Below are 26332 nucleotides of genomic sequence, written 5' to 3' on the forward strand. Positions count from 1 at the left end.
CTTTTTTTTAATGCAATGTACTCTGTAGTGGTAATTTTAAAGGAAGAAGATGGTAAGAAACATAAAGATGCATTTTATGCTTAACAATTAATATATATTATTTCATCAAAGTCTCTGAACTTTTGGATTTCAAAAACAAGTCCAAATTTTTCTTCTGACCAGCAAAAGAATCAAATAATCATTTTTGATAATTTGACTTTTCAGATACACAGTTCACATAAAGCAATGACGACTACACTTTCTACTTTCTTTCCTATTGACCAAGATTATTTCAAAAATTTAGTGGTAAAAATTTCCAAATTTTAATGGCAAAATCCAGCTGATCAAGTAAAAAGATGACAGAAAACATGGATTTTTTCCAAAGATGAGAGTTAACCCCTGAACACTTAGGCTTTAGAAATTTTGCTCTAAGTATCTGTTAGGTTTTGGCAGTCATTTTCTTCTTTGAAAATCAGACTCTCCAGTAGTGGAACTATGGTTTTATTTTTAAGTAATCTTAAAAAAATCTAATTATAAAATTAAGGTAGGCTTATTATAAAATTTTCAAATTTTAAAAAAATGGATAACTTAGGAAATGAATCTAATTCTGTTCCTGGAAATATATGTGTATGTATTTATTTACAGAAAGATGATGATATATATTGAATTCTGAAACTTTATTTTTAATATACAGATATTCTGGGCACATATTCATATTAATATGCAAGACCTACTCTCTTTGTAAGAAAAATAGAATCCTTGTGTTTTGAATAAATATCAAACAGAAAGTCAATAGTTAAGATGTTTTAAGAGATAGCATGCATAGAAAAACTATAAAAGCATCAGATAGACCTAAACATAAATCCCAGTTCTGACATCTGATATTGTAAACCTAGACAAGTCAATTACTCCAGGAACTGTAGATTGCTCACTTATAAAATGCAAGAAATAAAATCTATCTTACAAAGCTGTGAAATATATGATGAGAAAACTCACATAAAGTGCTAGGCACAGGGGAGCCACCTAAATTAGTTCCTTTCTTAGCCTTTGTAGACTTTGTACTTGACGTGTGAAAATTTACTGGGTCTTTTCTCCCATCTCCCTCCAAGATAAGTGTAAGCCTATCAATCCACTGGAGACACTGAGAAACAAATACAGTTTTTAAAGTGTCAGTGTTTAGAATTCTTGTAAGATCATTTGTCAGTATGAGAAGTTATTACCATCAAAAGAATATCAAACCTAAAACAAAATGCTTATACATGAGGCTCTGTAGTTTATCCAAGCATATATTCTATAAAATACCAAGTTCTTCATGTTGACAATTTGAATTTGTCAGGAATCACTTGTCTAGGGTAGAAACAGTAACTATTAAACAAATGATTTATATGAATGTATATTTCTTTATTTTCTTAAGGATGGGATGCTGTTATGGACTGGAAAGATGTCCTGTCAGGAGGGGAAAAGCAAAGAATGGGCATGGCTCGTATGTTTTATCATAAGTAAGTATACTAAATTCAGGTAACTACTAGTCCATTGTTGTAACCAAACCAAACAACAATAACAAGTGTTTGGAAGGGATTTATTGTCCTCATGTTTAGTTTAAAAATATCTTACTATAAAATTAGTGCATAGAGTTCACAGTTGGTTTTTTTGTTTGTTCGTTTGTTTTTTTGTTTTGTTTTTGAGACAGAGTCTCATTCTGTCAGCCAGGCTGCAGTTCTGTGGCATGATCTTGGCTCACCGCAACCTCCGTCTCCCAGGCTCAAGCAATTCTCCTGCCTCAGCCTCCCGAGTAGCTGAAATTACAGGCGTGTGTCACTACGCCCAGCTAATTTTTGTGTTTTTAGTAGAGATGGGGTTTCACCGTGTTTGACCAGGCTGGTCTTGAACTCCTGACTTCAGGTAATCCGCCCACCTTGGCCAAAGTGCAGGCGTGAGCCACTGTGCCTGGCCAAATTATTTTTTCTTATAGTAGAATCTCCAAATATTTGTTTTTCTATTTCTTTCATATTAAGTAATGTTAGATGAAATAATGTGTACAAAGGACTAAATTAAATTTTTATGTATCCTAAGTTTGAAATAATGATTATTAATTTTAAAATATGAAGACTATACAATCACTATGATACTTGTGTAAATCCAGTAGGTAGACATTCAGTAAAACTTTCTGACTTAAATTATTAAATTCAAAGTAAACCAACTTTTTAACCGTTCAGCAGCCTATTAAACCAGTAATGCTCTCCCCCTTGAAATTCAAAGCTATAGCCAATGGAAAAGGGAACATTCTGCATAGGTTTCAATGAACTGAGAAAAATTGAGAGGCAGGAAATAATTGCTCCTGATAAAACATTTTTAATTGTAACCAGCTTCATAGCCTTTTGAGTTTAAGGATATCAAGCACAAGACATGGGAAGGAAATATTAAAGCCCTTCTGATTCTCCTGATTCTTTCCATTCCCCCTCCCAACCCCCTTAGATCTCTGGCAATGAGAACCTGAGTTGTGCAGCCCAGAAGGTTGCCAGAAACTATGTTACTCACTTTTCATAATTAAGTCTTAGCAAAAAAGGACCAAATAGTTACATACATGAATTCGTGAATGGCCATAAATGATGGCAGATGCAGCACTCTTGAGTGAGTTGCAGTGAAAGCGGTAACATTTTTGTAGAGAACTTTAAAAATTAAATCAAGTATGTATTATTGAACACCTAGCAATTAGTTGGCCCACACTAAGCACTCACTTGGCTATTCATTTTTTTAAAGCCTTTAATTATGGAAAAAAAGTCAAATGTCATCAAAAAAGAGAAATTGTTCTAAGAACCCCATATTCTCATTACACTGATTTAACAAGTCTAATGTTTTGTTACACTTGATTTATCTACTCATTATTTAAGTTTCTAAAGTATTTTAAAGCAAATCACAGGTATTATGATATTTTTCCCTGAATACTTTGAGAACAGTCTCTGAAATATTAGGATATAGTCTTAGATAATAACATGTCACAATAATACCTAATTAAATTGGTAATAATTATTTAAAGTTATTTAATATATATATGGTTCTTATCCAAAGTTTCCCTGATTGTCTCAAAATATCTTTTACACTTGATTTCTTCAAACCTGGATTTAAACAAATTTCACATATTGCATTTTTATTGTTACACCTCTTAATTCCTTTTTAATCTAAAGAGTCTCTCCTCCTCCCAGGGCTCACCTACCTTTTATACCTTTGACTTGTTGAAGGAACTGGGTTAATTGTCCTGTAGAATGTTGTCTGTCCTAGATTTATCTCACTGCTACCTTATCAGGTAAATCTAGGTAGGAGTCCTTTGTCTTATTTCCCAATCTCCCATTTTTTTTCTGTAAACTGGAGATTAGAGCAAAGAGCTTGATGAGATTTAGGTTCAGCCTTTTTAATAAGAACGTAGCATAAAAAATGATTTATAGAATTATAATTATGTTCATTTTATAAAAGTAGAAAATGTACATAAGTAAAAAGAAGAAAAAATCTGTTATCTCATTAGCAATTATCTCACTAGCTGTTATCTTATTAGCACTGTTAAAATTTTGGACATTTTAAATTATTTAAATTTTAAATTACTGTAACATTTAAACACTGCTAAAACTTTGGGATTTTTTTCCCAGTCTTGGTAACATGCAAAAGTTGGTTGTTATTTGTATTATTTTAATGTAGCTATTTTCATAAAGCATATTATAATTTATATCCTTTTTATTTCATATGTAATTATGTGCTTTTCTGTATTAATATATAATAGTTAACCAGGGCTTATTGTTATTGTACTAAAATTTATATACCAAATACACAGATTTTAGGTATACAATTGGATGACTTTTATGAATGTTTCTACATTATGTAACCAATACCCCAATCAAGATAAAAGCCATTTCTGTTACCCTAGGAAGTTTATTTATCCTCCTTTCCAATCCAGTCCCCTCTAGACATTTCTGTTCTGATTCCTATCACCATAAATTAGTTTTGCTTGTTGTATAACTTCAGGTAAATTAAAACACACTCTAAATATTATTTTTGTGTTTAGCTGGGATTTTAGTGAGAAAATTATTAGTTGTGTTCACAACATATTATTTATAACAATGTACATTTAAGAATATGGCTAGCTAAAATATAAACTAAATTTTGCTAATTTGGGATTTTAGTGACCTGTATTTTTGGATACCCGTTTCTCAGAGGATGTGGTGAAATTCAAGAGTAAACTTTACAGCTTGGGGCCAGGTGCGGTGGATCATTCCTATAATCCCAGCACTTTGGGAGGGCAAGCCGGGCAGCAACTCCTTCTCTACAAAAATTAAAAAAAAATTAGCCGGGCGTGGTGGCGGGCACCTATAGTCCCAGCTACTCTGTAGGCTGAGGCAGGAGAATCACTTGAACCCAGGAGGCGGAGCTTGCAGTGAGCTGAGATGGCGTCACTGCACTCCAGCCTGGCAACAGAGTGAGACTCGGTCTCAAAAACAACAACAACAACAACAACAACAACAACAACAACAACAACAACTTTACAGCTTGGTATTTATGACCAGCTGTTACCCACTATCACCCTGACTCTGTTTGGGTCTAGGCCATAAGTATCCAGTAATATGATCGCCAGCTTAGAAATATAATATGGAGGAATATAAAATTTAGCCGTAAAGTTCTCACTGTATCAGTGTGTTAATAAAATAAACTTTGTAATAAATAGCAAGTGGCATTAATAAATGTTGTTAACCCAAAGAGATTTCACGTATCTGTAACCTGAAATAAATACGTGGTGTTTGTGTATCTAAAATATTTTGGATATAATGTGATAATGAGTGAATTAAGTCACAAGTATATCAATGGAAAGAAAATTTAGTGAGCCATACAAAGATCAATGAAGAAGAGCAAATAGTTGAAAAGCACAATCTTTTGACAAAAGATAAAAGGAATTTTAGGTATTCAATCTAGTGAAGAGAAAGTTTAACAATAGGAAACTGCCTTCCCTCATTCTCAAAGGATTTAAAGTTTGATTTGTGATGTGAAAGACTTGAGCTGGCAAAAATGAAGAACTTCAGCAGGAAGTACTAAGCATCGCAATAGTATTCTCTTTTGAGAGGATTTTAAATGTTTTAATATCTCAAGAATGATTGAAAAACTCCTGTCTTAAGGGGGGTAGATTAAATCTTTCACAAAGCCCATTCTGCTGATGATACACAAAACATAAAGGAAAGGAAATCTGAGAAACAATGTTACCTAATGCTTTGTTTACTTATATCAGTATCAGATTCTAGCTATTGCTTGATATATTCAAGTACACACACAAACGCGCGCGCGCGCGCGCACACACACACACACACACACCGCAATCCTGCCAAGGAAACTAAAGCGTGTGATCTTACATCTGCTAGACTAGAGGTTGCTATGACAACAGAGTGTGAGATGCATACATTTTTCTAATTCTAAAATGGCATATTTTCTCTATTTTGATCAAGGCACTCTGAAAAATAAGCCAAAATGCAATAAACATGTTAATCACTGGAAAGAACTTTATACAAAAGGAAAATTTTACTCAACCTTTCACTTTTATACTTCCTTTACTTCTTCCTCTTGTTCACTTAAAAATATCATCCACAAAACAGAAAATAAATCTGAGACAAAGAAGTAATGCTTAATATTTAAATCAGAACAGTAACCAAAGGTCAACCAGTGACACTAATTCCATTGATGTTGTCATGAACATGCACCGATCTTTTATTCTTTGCATAGAGACCAGTTTTAGAGTCTTTGACTCCTGTGTCTATTAGCCCTGACTACCTTACCTGTAGTAGGTAACTGGATTCTATTAATAAGCAAATCCATTTTAGAACAGTAACTTACAGGGTAAATAATTATTTAGTCTGGTAAGAAATTACTGATTTTTATTTTCTTAATCTTTTTGTCATTTTATTTTTAAAAATCAGAATATTTTTTGTAAAGGAAATTGTCCTGGCAAATACTTGATACTGATTTTCAACTCCAAATTGAATAGTAAATGACAGTGTAAGAGTTGACTTTGTTCCCATTAACTAAGCTAAGTCATGCTAAGTACCAACAGTCCAGAGGGACTTGAAAGAAGAAAGGGAAAGGACAAAGAAAAGTAAGAGCAGGGGGTGAGATGAGAGGGAGAAAGGATAAGCAGAGGGAAACAATGGCAAGTGATAGGGTGCCTCTGATAACAGACAGGCATTATCAAAGTAAAAAATAATCTTAGAAAATTGTCCAATATACTTAGAAAAATAACTTACTTTTTTCTCCTAAGAATTTGATTCTGGAGTATGGTTCCAATATTATGAGGTTAAATGTCTGCTATAAATTTTTAAGATGAGCCATATTCACTCTCACAGTCTTATAGTGATGAAATTCCATCAGTAATGCTTAGGTATTCACAATGCTGGTAAAATAATCTTCTTATTGCATCTTTGCTAACAGGGCTGTGGCCTGTTTGATAATTAGCCACTGCAATGTATTTTTCATGTAGTCAGTCAGACCCTTCTCACCAAGAACGAACCTGCTTTCTGCAGGAAAATGTACTCAGTGACCTGCCTCATCTTTCCTATGCCTCGTATTTATGATTCATTCATCTACAAAACAATAAAGCTTATTGTATTATTAGAAAGCATCAGAAAATCTATTTAAATTTATTAAAATATGATATTATAGTCCAAAGAGGGGATAACTACTTTTTTGCTTTATCATTTATTATCTTTAATAATGTCATATTCTTTTTAGTTGCTTTAAAATTGTTAGTAATGCAACTCATATTGTCCAAAAAAAAACTTATAATTCATATAGCAAAATAATTAATTTTTGTGTGTACTTTTTAAAAGACCAAAATATGCCTTGCTGGATGAATGTACCAGTGCTGTCAGCATTGATGTCGAAGGAAAGATATTTCAGGCTGCAAAAGGGGCTGGAATTTCCTTACTGTCTATAACACACAGGCCTTCTCTTTGGTAAGTGTTTCCAGTGCTAATTTGTGGTAGATAGTTTTTCCTTGAATTTCTCAAAAAATAACTTTGCTAAATTTTTTACAGTAGAGAGTAGGGTATTTCACTTACTTTCTACCCATATTTCTCTTAAGTTGCACATTAGTAGCTTAGATATTCCCTACCTAATACCATTAACGTATTATTTTAATTATCATCACTTTCCAGTAATTCTTAAAAGACATGGAAAAATCCAGTGATTTATTTTAGTGGAAAATATTTATCATACCCAGTAAGACATACTGGGAAATATATATTTATATATTTGTACGTACATCATTCTTATAGTCTTTTCTTTAAAACCCAGCAAAAGTAAAATCCGGGGAAAAAAATATATGTACACAACAATTTGATATTCCCCAAAGGATAAGTGGAGAAAACATGGATGCGGGGGGGGGAGGGCAGGGGAAGGGTTTATCTTTAGTTGATTTAAAGAAAAATGAGCTAATTTTTTTTTGAAATAATATCTCATAAAACCATATAGAATTTCCCCTTCAAATAAAGATGTTAATTTTTTAATTCCCCTACTTTTCCATTGATTCATCATCATGATAATGGTTGAGCACTTATTCTGTTCCAGGCACATCTTATTTAAGTTTCACAACAACCCTATGGAGTTTAGGACATCTACTCTTCCTATTTTACAGATGAAGAAACTGAGAATTAGAAAAGTGATACTTCCATGATCACACACTCTGTACTACAGCAAACTGCTCTCATTATAAGGCACTTAAAATATATCTCATGCATTAGCCATAAATACTACATTCTCTACTTTTGTATTTCTATTTAATCAATGAAAATTTTTTCTTTTGACTTCTTAGTAACTATAACTGCCTCTATATATGCTTTGGCCTCCTGTTTTCTAAAGGACTACACAGGATTCCTCCTCTCTCTCTTTCTGGCTGCAGTATTCTGTGGCAGGTGGCTGATCAGATTTCATGCCAAAGTTGTCATCATGTACATGGCTTCAAGTCTAGTCTAATAGCAAGCATTATTGGAATTAATCCTTGAAGCCCTTCTAGACCTTTGACCTTGTAAAAAATGTTTACGTTAAAGTTGTTATCAAACAGTATTCATCTAATTAGGCTTTTATTGTTCAAAATTCTTTGACTCTGAGTTTCATTTATATTGAAAAGATAATCTATTTTCCCACTCAATTTAAACATTCAGATTTTCAGACTTTTTTAAAATATACTTTCTGGATCTAGTCCAGCATGAGTTAGGATCCATGCCAATGAATATGCTTCCTCCGACTTTTATCCTGAAAAAGACCAACAGGACCTAGATTTTTAAGACAATAATGACATTTGCCTGTAAATCCTGTGAATCAAGGACAACACAGAGCTAGGCCAGAACTCTTGAGCCCTTTTTGGTATGAACTTTAATTTCCAAACTTTCTCCCAAATTAATCACATGTTGGGATATTAAAAGTTTTTCTGACCTGTGTTGATGGATTTGTTATGCTATCCTGCCATTCAGTTCCTTACTCAAGTAGCCTTAGGAGGCATTGAAAGCATATATAGCCATTGTTTCCTCAATTGAGGCAACAAATAGTCTTTTAAGTAAATAACAAAATCTGTAAGGCTATGCCTTTTGACAAGCAGCACATTTTAATTGCAGCTACCCAAGTACATTTCTCCACAAAACAAAACACCATGTTAGCTCTGATTTTTTATTTAGTTTTGCCATTTTAGGTTGTCATTTCCGATTATTCTTTCTCTTAGGGAAAATGAAATTTGTATTTTCCCTGAATAGATTTCAGAAGTGGGGAAAGATGTATCATATTTTTTCCCATAACAACAAATGAGTAATTGTTGATTGTAAAGATTAAACTCAAACTAGTATCTGAAGAAGTAAAATTTATAGAAGCTTGTTAAAATTTTGATTCCTGGATAGAATTATGGCTGTATAACCATCACTTTCCTAAGCTTTTCCTACTTGTGAAGGAAGTTTAAAGATTACCTCAAATGAGCTTCAGTTAAAATAGAAATTTCTTTTCAATTCCTCTAAGATAAACCCTGAAATATTATCTCAGATTGTAATATAGAACACACCTTTGCATCTCAGGGTATGAAACACCTACACAGTTGGTTCCTCCCATGTAGAAATCAAATAATGTTGTAAGACCAGAGTGATGAGCCAAACCATCATTATACATCGAAGGTGAGGTTTACCCAATATATGAATGACCATGTATGAGTGAGATCATGTGGTATTTGTCTTTCTGTCCCTAGCTTATTTCACTTACTATAATGTCCTCCAGGTTCTTCTATATTTTCGTAAGTGGCAGGATTTTATTCTTTTTTATCGTGGAGTAGTATTCCATCATGTATATATATAACATTCTTTATCTTTTCATCCATTGATGGACACTAGGGTTGATTCCATATGTTGGCTATATAAATAGTGCTGCAACAAACATGGGAGTGCAGTTATCTCTTTGACATACTGAGATCATTTCCTTTGCATGTATTTCCAGTGGGGGATTGCTGGATCATTTTGTAGTTCTATTTTTAGTATTTTGAGGAACCTCCTTACTGTTTTCCATGATGGCTGTACTAATTCATATTCCCACCAAAGGTGGGAATATAAGGTTTTTTCACATCCTCACCAACACTTTTTGTCATTTTCTTAATAGCCATTCTAACAAGAGTGAGGTGATTTGAATTTACCTAATGATTAGTGTTGTTGAACATTTTTTGATATGCCTGTTGGTCATTCGTGTATATCTTCTTTTGAGAAATGTTCATTCAGATCTTCTGTACATTTTGTAATTAGGTTATTCATTTTCTTGCTATTTAGTTGTTTGAATTCCTTATATATATTGGCTATTAGTCCCTTATCAGATGTATAGTTTCCAAATATTTTCTCCAATTTGATAGGTATCTCTTCATTCTGTTGATTGTTTTCTTTGTTGCACAGAAGCTTTTGAGTTTGATGTAATCCCATTTGTCTAATTTTTCTTTTGTTGCCTATGCTCTTGAGGTCATATCCAAAACTCATTGCCCAAATTCCATTGTCATTTCAGATTTATATCCACATTTCTTTGTCATGAAATTTTTGCCCTATGTATTCTTCTAATAATTTCAGGTCTTGTATTGAAGTCTTTAATCCATTTTGAGTTGATTTTTGTATGTGGGGAACAATAAGGGTCAAATTTCATTCTTCTCCTTGTGGATATCCCACAATTTATTGAGGGTACTGCCCTTTCCCAATAGTGTGTTCTTGGCAGCTTTGTTGAAAATCAGTTGACTATAAGTACAAGGATTTATTTCTGGGTTCTCTATTCTATTCCTTAAGTCTGTGTGTCTGTTTTTGTGTCAGTACCATGCTGTTTGGGTTGCTATAGTTTTATAGTATATTTTGACACCAGGTAGTGTGATGGCTCCAGCTTTGTACTTTTTGCTCAAGAATTTTTTCACTATTCTGGGTGTTTTGCAGTTGCACACAAATTTTAGAATTTTTTTTCAATTTCTCCAAAGACTATCATTGGCATTTTCATAGGGATTAAATTGAATATGTAGATCACTTCAGGTAGTATGGACATTTTAACAATATTAATTCTTTCAATTCATAAACATGTGATATCATTTTATTTGTGTATGTGTGTCCTCTTTGATTGCTTACATTAATGTTTTATAGTTTCATTGTAGAGACCTTACACCTCCTTGCTTGTATTCATGCCTAAGTGCTTAACTTTTTCTAGCTATTGTAAATGGGATTGTTGATTTTTTTCACATAATTTGCTTCAGTGTAGACAAATGCTACTAATTTTTACATACTGATTTTGTGCCTTTCAACTTTACTGAATTCATTTATAAATCTAATGTTTTTTGATGGAGTCTTTAGGGCTTTCTATATATAAATGTGGTACATAACATTAACAGAATGAAGGATGAGAACATGTTATCTGCAGCCAGGGAAAATTTATATTTTCCTTTATTTAACTTTTCTTTTATTTATCTTTTCCTTTCAAATTCAGATGCCTTTTATTTCTTTTTCTTGCCTAATTGCTCTGGGTAGGACTTTCAGTACTACACTGAATGTAAGTGGCAAAAGTGAGCGTTCTTATTCTTATTTTGTTCCATATCTTACAGAAAACATTTTATTTTTGTTTATTTGCTTAGAGTCACTGTCTCACTCTGTCACCCAGGCTGGACTACAGTGGTGTGATTATATCTCGCTGCAACCAAAAAACTCCTAGGGTCAAGTGATCCTCCCACTTTGGCCTCCCAAAGTACTAGGATTTACAGGCATGAGCCACCATGCCTGGTTGTAGAGGGAAAGTTTTAAATTTTTCCCTTTTCAGTATAGATGCTAGCTGTGGGCTTGTCATGTATAGTCTTTATCATGTTGAGATATGTTCCTCCTATGCTTAGTTTGTTGAATGTTTTTATCATAAAAGGATGTTCAATTTTATCAAATGCTTGTTCTGTGTCAATTAAGATAAACATTTTTTTGTCCTTCATTTTGTTAATGCTATGTACCACATTAATTGCTTTGCATATGTTCAACTGTACTTGCATCTCCAGGATGAATTCCATGTGATCATGGTGAATGATCTTTTTAAAGTGCTGTTGAATTCAGTTTGCTGGTATTTTTTGGATGATTTTTGCATCTATGTTCATCAAGGATATCGGCCTGTAGTCTTCTTTTCTTGTTGTTGTCTTTTGTTTGGTTTCAGTATCAGGGTAACGCTGGCCTTATAGAATAAGTTTGGAAGTATTCCTTCCTCTTTAATTTTTGGAATAGTTTGAGACTAATATTAGTTCTTTAAATATTTGGTAGAATTTGGTAGTTAAGCCATCAGATTGTGGGCCTTTCTTTGATGTGATTCCATTTCCTTACTTGTTATTTGTCTGTTGACATTTTCTGTTTCTTCATAGTTCAATCTTTGTAGGTTGTATGTGTTCAAAATTTATTCATTTCTTCTAGGTTAATCAATTTGTTGGTTTATAATTGTTTACAACAGTCTCATCATTCTTTGTGTTTCTGTAGTATGAGTTGTAATTTCTCTTTTTTCATCTCTGACTTTATTTATTTGAATCTTCTTTCTTTTTTCTTATTCTAGATAAACATTTGTCAAATTTGGTTATCTACGAAAAAATCAATTATTCATTTTTGCTGATATTTTATGTTGTTTTTCCAGGCTCTGTTTTATTTGTTTCCACACTGATGTATATTATTTCATTTCTTTTACTAGTTTTGGTTTGGATTTGTTCTTGTTTTCCAGTTCCTTGTCCTACAACATTAGGTTGTTTATTCGACATTTTTAATCTGTTTTGATGCAGGTATTTATTGCTATAAATTTTCCTCTTTAAATTGTTTTGCTATATTCTACAGATTTTGGTATGTTATGTTTCCATTTTGTTTCTCAGAAGAAAATTTTAAAATTTTCTTTTAATTTCTTTATTGACCCATTGGTTAATCAATATCATGTTGTTTAATTTCCATGTATTTGTAAGTTTCCAAAGTTCTTCCTTTTTATTGAATTCTAGGTTTACATCATTGAGGAGAGAAAAGATACTTGATATAATTTCAATCTTCTTAAATTTTGAAGACTTGTTTTATGGCATTGCATATGATCTATCCTGGAGAATGTTTCATGTGTAGTTGAGAAGAATATATATTCTGAAGCTTTTTGATGAAATTTTCTATAAATTTTTAGAATATTGGTTTAGAAATTTGGTTTAGAATATAGCTTAAATCTGGTGTTTCTTGATTTTCTGTCTGGATGATCTAATTACTGAAAGTAGGGTGTTGAGGTCTCCTACTCTTATTGTATGGCAGTTCACTTCTTTCAGATCTAGGAGTATTTGACTTGTATATGTATGTGCTCTGATGTTGGGTTCAAATATATTCAGAATTATCATATCTTCTTGCTGAACTGACCCTTTTATATAATAACATTCTTGGCCTCTTTTATAGCTTTCACTTAAAGTCTATTTTACCTGACATGAGTATAGCTACTCCTGATGCCTTTTAGCTTTCATTTGGATATAACATCTTTTGCATTCCTTCACTTTTAGTCTATATTGTCCTTGCAGATGAAGTGAGTCTCTTCTAGGCAGCACACAGTTGGGTCTTACTTTTTAATCCAGACACTCTTTTTTTTTGAGACAGAGTCTTGCTTTGAAGTCCAGACTGGAGTGCAGTGGTGTGATCTCAGCTCACTGCAACCTCTGCTTCCCAGGTTCAAGTGATTCTCCTGCCTCAGCCTCCTGAGTAGGTAGAATTACAGGGGCCCACCACAACACCCAGCTAATTTTTGTATTTTTTTTTTTAAGTAGAGATAGGGTTTCACCATGTTGGCCAGGCTGGTCTCAAACTCCTGACCTCAAGTGATCTGCCCGCCTTGGCCTCCAAAAGTGCTGAGATTACAGACATGAGCCACTGCACCTGGCCCAGACACTCTGTGTTTTAATTGGAGAACTTAATCCATTAACATTCAAGGTAATTATTAATAGGTAAGGAATTACTCCTGTCATTTTGTTAATTGCTTCCTAGTTGTTTTGTATATATTTTCTTCCTTTTTTCCTCTCACAGTCTTTCTTTGTGGGTAAGTGATTTTCTTTACTAATATATTTTGATTCCTTGCTTTTTATTTTTAGTGTGTCTACTACAGGTTTTGCTCTGTAGTTACCATGAGGCTTACAAAAAACATCTTATAGTTAAACACGTTATTTTGTACCTATGTTTTGCTTCATGGTTAACATGAGGCTTACAAAACATCTTGTAACATGTTATTTTAAGTTCATAACAACTTTAATTTAATTGCAAAAAAGGCACAATCTTTATCCTTTATCTCCCATTTTGAATTTTAATATCACAATTTACATCTTTTATATTATATATACATTAACTAATTATTTTAGTTGTTAAAGTATATGCAAATTGTAAAAAACACAATATTTACCCTTTATTTCCCCATTTTGAATTTTAATATTACAATTTGCATATTTTATATTGTATATATTTTAACAAATTATTTTAGTGCTTATTATTTTAGTAGTTTTGTCTTTTTACCTTCACACTAAATAAATAAGTGATTTACATACCCCCATTACATTATTTGAGTATTCTGAATTTGACTGCGTACTTGCTTTTACCAGTGAGTTTTATACTTTCCAATGTTTTCTTATTACCCATTAGCATCATTCTTTCAATGTGAAGAATTCCCTTTAATACTCATTGTAAGACATGTCTGGTGGTGATAAAGCCCCTCAGCTTTGGTTTGTGTGGGAAAGTCTATCTCTTTCATTTCCAAAGGACAATTTTGCTAAGAACAGAATTCTTGGTTGAAAGGTTTTTTTCCTTCAGCACTTTGAATATGTAATCCCATTCTCTCCTAGTCGGTGAAGTTTCTGCTGAAAAAGTTGATAACAGACATATTAGAACTCCCTTATATGTTATTTTCTTCTTGCTTTCAGGTTTCTCTCTTTGTCTTTGGTTTTTGGCAGTTTGATTGTAATATATCATAAGGTAGTCTTATTTGGATTGAGTATGATTGAAGACTTTTGACCTTCCTGTACCTCTGTACCTAGATATTTATATCTGTCTCCAGATTTTGAAATGTTTCTGCTATGATTTATTTAAATAAGCTTTATACATCTTTATGTTTCTTAACACCTTCTTGAATACCAACAACTCATGTATTTGCTCTATATTTTTTTTGGAACTGGCATCTCATTCTTGTCACCCAGGCTGGAGTGCAATGGTGTGATCTTAGCTCACTGCAACCTCCGCTTCCTGGATTCAAGCAATTCTCCTGCCTCAGCATCCCAAGTAGTTGAGAGTACAGGCACACACCACCAGGCTGGGCTAAATTTGTATTTTCAGTAGAGATGGGGTTTCATCAGGTTGGTCAGGCTAGTCTTGAACTCCTGACCTCACGTTATCCACCCACCTCAGCCTCCCAAAGCAATGGGATTACAGGCATGAGCCACCACGTCCAGGTGATATTTGTTCTTCTGATGCTATTTCATAAGTCCCATAAGCTTTCTTCATTCCATTTCATTCTTTTTTCATATCATACTGTAAGTTTGCAAGTAACCTGTTTTCAAGTTCACATATTTTTTTCTTCTGTTTGATAAATTCTGCTGTTGATGTCTCTATTGCATTTTTAATTTTTTTCATCATATTTTTCAGCTCCAGTATTTCTGGCTTTTTTCCCATTATTTCATATCTATTGCTTTTCTCTAATTTCTGAATTGCTTCTCTGTATTTTATTGAAGTTCGCTGTATTAGTCCATTTTCATACTGCTATAAAGAACTGCCTGAGACTGTGTAATTTATAAAGAAAAGAGGCTTAATTGACTTACAGTTCAGCATGGCTGGAGAGGCCTCAGAAAACTTATGATCATGGCAGAAGGTGAGGGGGAAGCAAGGCACCTTATTCACAAGGTGGCAGGAAGGAGAATGAACTGAGAAGGAACTACCAAACACTTATAATACCATCAAATCTCATGAGAATTCAATCACTATCATGAGAAAAACATGGGGGAACTCCATCATGATCCAATTGCCTCCACCTGGTCTTTCCCTTGGCACATGAAGATTGTGGGGAATACAACTCAAGATGAGATTTTGGGTAGGGACACAGCCAAACTGTATCATTTTGCCCTGGCCCCTCCCAAATCTTAATTCTTCACTTTCAAAATACAATCATGTCCTTCCAAAAGCCCCTCAAAGTCTTAACTCATTCCAGCATTAACCCAAGAGTCCAAGTCCAAAGTTAGTTACTTCCTAGATACAACAGGGGTACATGCAATGGGCAAATACACCCTTTCCAAATAGGAGACATTGGCCAAAGTGAAGGGCCTATAGGCCCTGTGCAAATCCTAAATCCAGTGGATCAGTCAAATATTAAAGCTCTGAAATAATCTTTGACTCCATGTCTCACATCCATGTGATGCTGATGCAAGAGGTGGTCTCCCATAGCCTTGGTCTACTCACCCCTGTAGCTTTGCAGGGTATGGCTGCTTTCACGGGCTGGCATTGAGTGTCTGCTGCTTTTCCAGGGCATGGTGCAAGCTGTTTATGGATCTACCATTCTGGGGTCTGGAGGATGGTGGCCCTCTTCTCACAGCTCCACCAGGCAATGCCCCAGTGGGGACTCTGTGTGGGGGCTCTGACATCACATTTTCCTTCTGCACTGCCCTAGCAATGGTTCTCCATGAGGGCTCTGACCCTGCAGCAAACTTCTGCCTGGATATCCAGGTGTTTCCATACATCCTCTGAAATCTAGGCAGAGCTTTCCAAACCTCGATTCTTGACTTCTGTGCACCACAGGTCCAACACCACATGTAAACCACCAAGGATTGGGGCTTGTCCCCTCTGAAGCAATGGCCTGAGCTGTACATTGGCCCATTTTAACCACAGCTGGGACACAGGGCACCAAGTTCTGAGACTGTACAAAACAGAAAGTTCCTGGACCTGGCCCAGGAAACATTTTTACCTCCTATGCCTCCAGGACTGCCATGAAGACCACTTACATGCCTTGGAGACCTTTTCCCCCTTGTCTTGGTGATTAACATTTGGTTCCTCATTACTTATGCAAATTTCTGCAGATGGCTTGAATTTCTCCCAAGAAAATGGTTTTTTCTTTTCCATTGCATCATCAGGCTGTAAATTTTCTAAACTTTTATGCTCTGCTTTCCTTTTAAACATAAGTTCCAATTCCAAATCATCTCTCTGTGAAGCATAAAACTGAACACTTTTAAGAGCACCCAGGTTACGTCCTAAATGCTTTGCTGCTTAGAAATTTCTTCTGCCTAAATCATCTCTCTCAAATCCAAAGTTCCACAGATCTCTAGGGTGGGACAAAATGTCACCAGTCTCTGCTAAAACATAGCAAGAGTCACCTTTGCTCTAGTTCCCAAGAAGTTTCTCATCTTCATCTGAGACTACTTCAGCCTGGACTTCATTGCCCATATTACCGTCAGCATTTTGGTCAATGCAATTCAATAAGTCCCTAGGAAGTTCCAAACTTTTCCACATCTTCCCATCTTCTTCTGAGCCCTCAAAACTGTTTCAGTCTCTGCCTGTTATCCAGTTCCAAAGTCACTTCCACACTTTTGGGTATCTTTTTTTTTTTTTTTTTTTTTTCATCAGGCTGTAAATTTTCTAAACTTTTATGCTCTGCTTTCCTTTTAAACATAAGTTCCAATTCCAAATCATCTCTCTGTGAAGCATAAAACTGAACACTTTTAAGAGCACCCAGGTTACGTCCTAAATGCTTTGCTGCTTAGAAATTTCTTCTGCCTAAATCATCTCTCTCAAATCCAAAGTTCCACAGATCTCTAGGGTGGGACAAAATGTCACCAGTCTCTGCTAAAACATAGCAAGAGTCACCTTTGCTCTAGTTCCCAAGAAGTTTCTCATCTTCATCTGAGACTACTTCAGCCTGGACTTCATTGCCCATATTACCGTCAGCATTTTGGTCAATGCAATTCAATAAGTCCCTAGGAAGTTCCAAACTTTTCCACATCTTCCCATCTTCTTCTGAGCCCTCAAAACTGTTTCAGTCTCTGCCTGTTATCCAGTTCCAAAGTCACTTCCACACTTTTGGGTATCTTTTTTTTTTTTTTTTTTTTGAGACAGAGTCTCACTCTGTCACCCAGGTTGGAGTGCAGTGGTGCGATCTCAGCTCACTGCTAACATCTGCCTCCTGGGTTCAAGCAATTCTCTGCCTCAGCCTCCCGAATAGCTGGGATTACAGGCACCCACCATCATGCCCAGCTAATTTTTGTATTTTTGTAGAGATGGGGTTTCACCATCTTGACCAGGCTTGTCTTGAACTCCTGACCTCGTGATCCACCTGCCTCAGACTCCTAAAGTGCTAGGATTACAGGCATGAGCCACCATGCTAGGCCTGGGTATCTTTAGAGCAGTACCCCACTCTACCAGTACCAATTTACTGTATTAGTCTGTTTTCATATTGCTATAAAGAACTGCCCTAGACTGGATAATTTATAAAGGAAAAATGATTTAATTGACTCACAGTTCAGCATGGTTGGGGAGGCCTCAGGAAACTTACAATCATGGTGGAAGGTGAAAGGGAAGCAAGGCACCTTCTTCACAAGGCAGCAGGAAAGAGAATGAACACAGGAGGAACTACCAAACACTTATAAAGCCACAAGATCTCATGAGAACTCACTCATTATTATGAGAACAGCATGGGGAAAACCACCCCCATGATCCAACTGCCTACACCTTGTCTCTTCCTTGACACGTGGGGCTTGTGGGGATTACAATTCAAAATGAGATTTTGGGTAAGGATGCAGACAAACCATATTATTCACTGAGCTTACTTAAAAAACAACTATTTTAATTTTTTTGCCAGGCAGGTCATATGTCTCCATCTTTTTAGAGTCAGTCACTGGTACTTTATTCTGTCCATTTGGTGAGTCCCATTTCCCTGATTGTTCTTGATCCTTGTGGTCATGAGTTGATGTCTACACATTAAAGAACTAGAAATTTATTCCAGTTTGCATAGTCTAGCTTTGTCTGGGAAAGTTCTTTGACAGTAAGGCTATCCAGAAATTCTAGGCAGGTCACCTGCTGTGGTTTCTAAGATAGTGATTGCTGCAACTATTGCAACACCAAGAGCACTCTAATCCCAGGACCATGGTGGATGGTGCAGTGCCAGGGTGCAATCCCTTGGCCACCAAGGCTGGCACAGTGCTGAGCTGAAATCTGAGCCCCCAGCCACTGAGTCCTGCCTGCCACTGTGGGCTGTTTGGAGCCCATGGCTTCTATAGTTAGTTGGTTAGTGGTGATGCAGACCAGAAATTGAGTTTGTCTGGCAGGGACAACAGGTTTCTGTCCGGCACTGAGGCAGGTTCAGAGGCTCAGTCTGCAGGTACCAGCAGAAGTGAGGGGCTGTAGGAGTCTGTCTAGTGCTGGGTTTTACCGTGGCAGGCCTGGTAGTGTGTTCCAATGCAAAGTCTTATGCTTACATCCCTCTCTTTTCCCCAAGTAGATGGTATTTCTCTCTGAGCTCTGCACTTTGTGGTTGGGACATGGGTGACTTGGGGAATGTAAAACTGCACTTCCTACCCACTTCAATGACTATTTTCTTATTATTCCTTTTTTTTTTTTTTTTTTTTTGAGACAGAGTCTCGTTCTGTCACCCAGGCTGGAGTGCAGTGGCATGATCTTGGCCCACTGCCTGCTCTACCTCCTGGGTTCACGCCATTCTCCCGCCTCAGCCTCCTGAGTAGCTGGGACTACAGGCAGCCACCACTGCACCCAGCTAATATATTTTTTTTTGTATTTTTAGTAGAGACGGAGTTTCACAGTGTTAGCCAGGATGGTCTTGATCTCCTGACCTCATGATCCACCCACCTCAGCCTCCCAAAGTGCTGGGATTACAGGCGTGAGCCATGGTGCCCGGCATATTTTCTTATTATTATTCTATAACCAGATACTGTGAACTCTTGCCTGGTTTCCTTAACTCCTGTAGGGGTATTTTTATGTGTAGATGGTTGCTCAATTTGATGTTTTCCTGCAAGGAGATGATCACTGGAGAGTCCTATTCCACCATCTTCCTCCACCTTCTGTCCCTTGAAATCATTTTTATAAGCAAGAGAAGTCCGTCACAAAAGGCCACATAATCTATAATTCCATGTATATGAAATATCTATAATAGAGAAATCTATAGAGACAGAGAAAAGATTAGTGGTTGTCAGGGGTTAGGGGAAAGGGAAATGGAGAAGGACTGCTAATGGGTAATGGGTTTCTTTTGGGGTTGAAGAGAATGTTCTGAAATTACTGGTGATGGTTGCATGAGCTTGTGATTATGCTAAGAATCACTGAATTTTACGCTTCAAAGGATGAACTTGTGGTATGTGAATTATATCTCAATTTTTTAAAAAGCAGGAGGAAACTGCTTGAAAAAAGCCCACCAATCATAGTTAATAATGACAGATGAGAGCTTAAAAGGAAACAAGAAGTGAGAAAAACTATAGGGGAAGGCAGAAAAATTGAGGACACATAAGAATATAGGCCAGTTCAGCAGTGACAAAATGCAGGTGGCTCAGCTATGCAGGACCAGCTCTGCCAACTTTTCTCTCACCAAATATCCCCGACAAAGCCCACAGAATGGTGGCCTCAGCCTCCTTTAGGGCAAAGTGGATCATCTCCTATCTCATCAGTAAAATAATCTCTGTACCTCTGTGAAGTTCCTAATTATGAAACTGAGGCATGAGAAAGAGATTAAATTATTTAAAATGTGGAAGTATCTTAAAATATTTTGTCTATGAAAGAGTTGTTTTAAAATGTTTTTTAAACTATGTTTATTATAGAGAAACTTTTACTTATGTAGAATAACTCATTCCCAAAGGATGGTATATTAATGAATTGCTATTGTATTTCCTTTATTTTCCTTAGCTTTTCTCTCTGTGACCTTTTAATGTTGATTTTCTTTCCTCAGCTTCCTTTCCTTACTCCCATTCTAAGTATGCCTTATTATTTATTCAGAAGCCGTATTGAATTATGAAGATAAATTAAATACATGCAATAGCATGTCTTCCTTTACAGTTAATATACATTCAGAATATGAAAAAAATAATAATATCTTCCTAAACATCAGATTAGTGGCTTTTGGGGTTTAAAAAAGTCACAGTATTTAACTTCTTGGTATGTCCTTAAAAATCAAATGGAAAATAGCACCTACTTAAAATTTGCCTTTGGGTATCAATTTGAATGAAAAACCTATAAATAAAATGATTTTTTAAAATTATGGCTAATAATATTATTTCATTTTAATTATGCAGGAAATACCACACACATTTATTACAGTTTGATGGTGAAGGAGGTTGGCGCTTTGAACAATTGGATACTGCTATCCGTTTAACATTGAGTGAAGAAAAGCAAAAGCTAGAATCTCAGCTAGCTGGAATTCCCAAAATGCAGCAGAGACTCAATGAACTATGTAAAATTTTGGGAGAAGACTCAGTGCTGAAAACAATTAAAAATGAAGATGAGACTTCTTAATTTGTTTTGACATATTTTAAAAGTTAATTATTAGATAAAGGTTCAAAGACACTCTGTTATACTGCATGAATTATGTTAAGCTAAGCACAGAGAAGAAAAGGCAGCAAGACATGTTTTATAAGATTTTAGCATTAAGGAAGTATATGATCTGACTTTTCAGAAGAAAATAAACAAATGCATTATGTAAGGTCAGTCATTATGACTTACACTAATTCCTAGCGAAGTCCTAATGCACTTGTAAAACAGGATTTTCTAGGTGAATTCATGATGCGTACCAGATTTACTATGTATATGTGGTGTGTCTGAAGTTCTTAACAAACGTGAGAGGCATTCTGGAAATGAAACAAGTTAAGAGCAGCATTTGGGTTGATACCAAGTGCATAAATTTCGAACTTTGTGTGACATTTAGTCCATTTATGGTTGATATTAGGTTTAATAGCTAGAATTCAAATTGATCATTGCTAGTGGCCAACTAAACCTGTACAAAATAGCTGACAGTTTTATAAATAATTTCAATATAAAAATTGTTTTAATGGCATTAGTTGAAAGAAAAAAGGATGGCTAAAATGTATAAAATGCCATGTTTTTAAATGTTGGACTTTAAGCATCTTAATGAGGGCATACAACAAATTAATTTTAGTAAGCATCTTAAATATTTTAAATAAACCCTTTCATTTTAAAAGAGAGTTGCAAATACGGAAAAGGAGTATCCAAACAATGTCTCAACCTGATAATTTGCTTAGCAGAATTATCTATTGCAGCTTCTGTTCAGAAATACACAGCTTATTTTTTTGCCCAAGGATGAGTCCGCATATTAAGAATTGCAGTGGCATTAAAAAACTTAAGGATTCTGAGAATCATAGTAATAACATACATTGCAATAGTACCTTATAATTTACAATCCCCATTTACATCATTTCACCTTAATGTTTATGACAATGTTTTGAGACAAATACTATTTTTCCTACTTTGCTTTTGAAAAAATTGACACTCAGACTTGCCCTAATCATGCACTTTACTTAAGGAAAGATCAAGAAATCAAAGGAAGTTCTCCTGACTCTCTGGTTTAGTGCTCTTTTGTTATTATCCTCTAAATCAAACTGGGCTATAATAGCAATAAAAGTTAGATGAGGTGTAGAAAATAAAATAAATTTAGTAATGTTATTGTTATTGTTATTTGATTATTGTTTACAAGAAATGAAAATTAAGTACAAAGTGCAAAGATCATTGTTCTATCATTTAAAATGAATGAAGAAAGTTAGTAAATCATTCAGCAACTATGCAGTCTTACTCAATATTAATGTACCTCTAAGGCATTAGTGATGAGAAGGGCAAATAATTATGGTTTTGGTAAATTTAATATTTATTGAACACAATGAGAAATAATCTATATGGACTAGCCATATGAAATAGATTTTATTCTATTTGTGTGCACTGGAGTTGGAAGTACAAAAGCCAAGACTGAAACTTTATCTCTTGCTGCCTATGATACCACGTTGATATGCCAGAAGAATATCGGAATGATCAGTTTTAGTGGCCTAGGATTTTATTTGCCTATTGAGGCACAGCCATAAAAGATGTTAAGTCTGTGATTCTTAGACCTTTTCAGGTGATAGAGTACCTGAAAGTCATTCATAATGATCGTTATAGAACATCAAAACATTTCTACATTTTCAATTCTGACATGATAACTAGTGCATTTTTAATTGTCAATAAATGTAACGAACTTAAATTAAGGAATGCAATGTAAAATTATAATCAGTACATTTGTCCAGTGTTTTCTGTTAGTATCATCACCTACTTATTCATCAGTTACAACTTCCTGTTAGAAAAGTGAGGCAGGAATTAAAGATTTTTTTTTAAGAAGCATAGAACCAAAACTTAAACTTGCTAAAAATTGTTCATTAATCTTTTCTATGTAAGTGATTATCCAGTTTCTACTGCTACAAGGGGAAAAGTCTGAGGCAAGAGTTTTAGTTAATTTTTAAAGGTACAAGAAGAAAATGAGAAAATCCTCATGTGAAGATCGTGTATAATTTTCATAATATAATATATGATATAATCAATAAAAACAAAACATTGAAAAGAATGCAAAACAAATATTAGATTGTAATTAGTCATTATTAAATATATTTTACCGCATCGGAATAAAAGCAAAAAAGCAGCTCATTATTTGTAAATCGTGACGAGATTCAAAGATGCCTAAAATTCTGTATTAAATATATACACTGCAATTTAAATGTTAAAGTTCTAATGTGAACATGTTTTCCATGAGCTTTTGTGCCTTTTGTTTTCTGAATTTATTTTTCAGGAACAATATCGTTAACTTGGAGGGGAAAACATCTCTGATTTGAACTTGTATTTATGTAACCTTCAATTGTTTCCAAATGGTCCAGTGGATATACCATATTTTACTACTCTTATATTTTATGAAAACATGAAAAGACTGAGAAACTAGCCATTTTGAATATAGCAAGGGATAGATAAGGAAAGGAAAAGAGAAATAATATTTCAAGTTTCAAACTGATTTTACTGTGTTATATCTATTTGCCCAAACGTTTGACATATTTTGGTCAAACAAAAGCTACAAGTTTATGGAGCTTGATTTTAAAATGTGCGTTCTTCAGGTTAACTCTTAAACTTGAAAAATAAGTTGCATTCTACAAAAATGTTGCATTATATTTCTACAGCATGTAATGTTATGGCAAGCATGAGTCTGAAACAGTTTGTGTTCTTGTAAGCAGGATGTGTAATAATTCCTCTCAAATAATCTCAAGAAGAATGATATACCTTAAAACTCAACTCAAGTTTACATTTGTTTACAGTGGGAATGGTTTTCTATTGATAGAAATTTGATTTTTGTCTCAAATTTTGGTCTGTCAGTAAAGGCATAAATGAATATGTTAGTTTTTATTTGAAACATGGTTCCAAGTATAATTTCGTATTTGACATTAGATTCATCCTATTATAATCTGTTTGGAATAGATTTTTGATTCAATAAGTCTGGAAAAATCTGTTACACATTGAGACCCAAATCCAGAGAATGTTACATACTTCTGATATATGCATAAAATGATGGTAAAGGTTATTAAATCATTGATTTAAAAAGATGACTTTGATATAATTACTTTATGGGCAAAATTGTCCTCATTTAGAAGTGAAAAGTACTTTCACATAGCCTAGGCTATTTACAGTTCTGATTATATACATTTAGATATGTTGAATATGTTTGGGGATTGTACTTCTAATGTTTGCCACATGAGCGCTTTCAGGTGGATGTATAAAATATTTTTATTAAAAACCAATTTCTTCTTCATTGTTGATTCTTTTCCTGATTACCAAGTTCAGGGCTGGTTTACATTTCATGCTGTGAAATTTCCAAAACCAATGGTCTATTTATAAGCCAGAGTTGTATTAATGAAAATGAATGAGAAAAATGTCCTTAAAGGTAAAAATCATTATGTAGCTAAATGAGATTATGACTGTGTGTGAGTACATTATAATATAATTTCCATCTGATGTGTATTTACCTGAGTTCATCATTCCTTAGGAATTCCTTAACCATTAAGAAAAAGACTAGATTAATCAAAGGAATTACAAATTATTCCATTGGTACAAAATACCCTATTTCTATACTTTAAATGACCATGTTGGGTATATGTCTATATATACCTTACTTATATATTGTATTGTATATAACCGTGTGTAGAACTATAGACAATAGTCACCAGTTATTTGAATATTAATTTTCTTTATTAATACAACACATTTATTAAGTAACTGCCTATGCCAGGTACTGTGCTAAGTTCTATTACTAAATAAAATGTATTCCCTGTCCAAAGATGCTATGACCATTGAAAATTAGGAAAATGAATGCCATCAGTCAGATAAAATGTCAACAGCTGTATTTATTATTAATATTTATCAAGTAGGCAAAAAGCATTGCATTTACAGACTCACCAAATCTTCACAAAATGCTAATTTAACCAAAGAGGAAAATGAGGAGAGAAAGGTTAAGTAATTTATCCAACCTCATATAATACCCAAACTATAAAGCTGAAATTTGACATGAGCAATATTTTTTTTTTTTTTTTTTTGGGGCGGAGTCTCGCTCTGTCGCCCGGACTGGAGTGCAGTGGCCAGATCTCAGCTCACTGCAAGCTTCGCCTCCTGGGTTTACACCATTCTCCTGCCTCAGCCTCCCGAGTAGCTGGGACTACAGGTGCCCGCCACCTCGCCCGGCTAGTTTTGTATTTTAGTAGAGACGGGGTTTCACCGTGTTAGCCAGGATGATCTCGATCTCCTGACCTCGTGATCCGCCCGTCTTGGCCTCCCAAGGTGCTGGGATTAGAGGCTTGAGCCACCGCGCCCAGCCTGCAATATTTGTTTATAAAGCCTATGCAACTCCACATAACCTTTCAGTTAGTTCAGAACATTTTTCATTATTACTATTTTTAACATAAGTATTAAATATAATTTTGGTTTTGTCTCACATTATACTGACTCAAGGTTTCTGGTTAACCAGATAGATGCACTTTTCATCTAAAAAGGGAAATTTATGCTACAAATTATATTTTTATTATTTTATTTTAAATTATGGGTGTAGTCCTATGGGTGAAGGAGAACATGAGGCAAATTTTCAAAAGTTTTGAGACCCTAGTCGTCATTATTCATTCATTGGTTCAGTAAATACTTATTGACACTTCCAGGTACCAGTCACTATGCTAGGGATTCAGAGATTAGCAAGACAGTCCTTGTCAGAGCCCTCATGAAATATTTTAGTATATCAATATTAAACAAATGTATGCCTGTTAGATGTTGTGACTCCATATAAATGACTTACTTGTTTTGTAGTATCTTCTCAGCTCTTGTATTTTCTAAGACCACTCTGTTGCAATTTAAGTGATAAGCATATTCTGGCAGCAGGATTCCCTCAATAATACACTTTTGGTTTTCACAATCCTCATTGTTTGGACGAACGGAGGCAAGATGGTGCACTTCCGGGTTCTTCATCCCCCCAACTTTTCCCACGCGCGCGAAAATGCAGCCGGCAACCCGGGAAGGTGCAGACCAACTAGGCATGCGCCAGGTGATGTCAATCTGAAGAGACCAAGATTTACCTGGTCGCACCTGCGGAACGCCCCCCGACACTCCCGTGCCCCGCCTATTGCCCTCCCACTCCTAGAAAAGCGGCTCCGGACGAATGCCACGCACGGACTTCCCAGCTTCCCCACTGCGGTCGGGACTGCCGGAACTCTGTCTGAGAGCTCCACGGGCGACTCTGTGGGCCTCGTTTGCCGGAGGCCGACACCTCTCCCTACCCACCTTCTTCCCTTGAA

At 35.1% G+C, this 26332-nt stretch overlaps 1 protein-coding gene across 1 annotated transcript in view; it reads left to right on the plus strand.

Moving 5' to 3' along the window:
• ABCD2 (ATP binding cassette subfamily D member 2) overlaps positions 1–22157 on the plus strand; it is a 64666-nt gene extending 42509 nt beyond the window's left edge. The window contains exons 8-10 of the mRNA XM_017862128.1: positions 1394–1478; positions 6834–6959; positions 20774–22157. Coding sequence (XP_017717617.1) covers positions 1394–1478; positions 6834–6959; positions 20774–20993 — 431 coding nt within the window. The 3' untranslated portion in view covers positions 20994–22157. The remainder of the gene's footprint in view (positions 1–1393; positions 1479–6833; positions 6960–20773) is intronic.
• The last annotated feature ends 4175 nt before the right edge of the window (positions 22158–26332 follow it).

This window comes from Rhinopithecus bieti, unplaced genomic scaffold (assembly GCF_001698545.2).
Source record: "Rhinopithecus bieti isolate Rb0 unplaced genomic scaffold, ASM169854v2 scaffold_64174, whole genome shotgun sequence".
Taxonomy (NCBI): domain Eukaryota; kingdom Metazoa; phylum Chordata; class Mammalia; order Primates; family Cercopithecidae; genus Rhinopithecus; species Rhinopithecus bieti.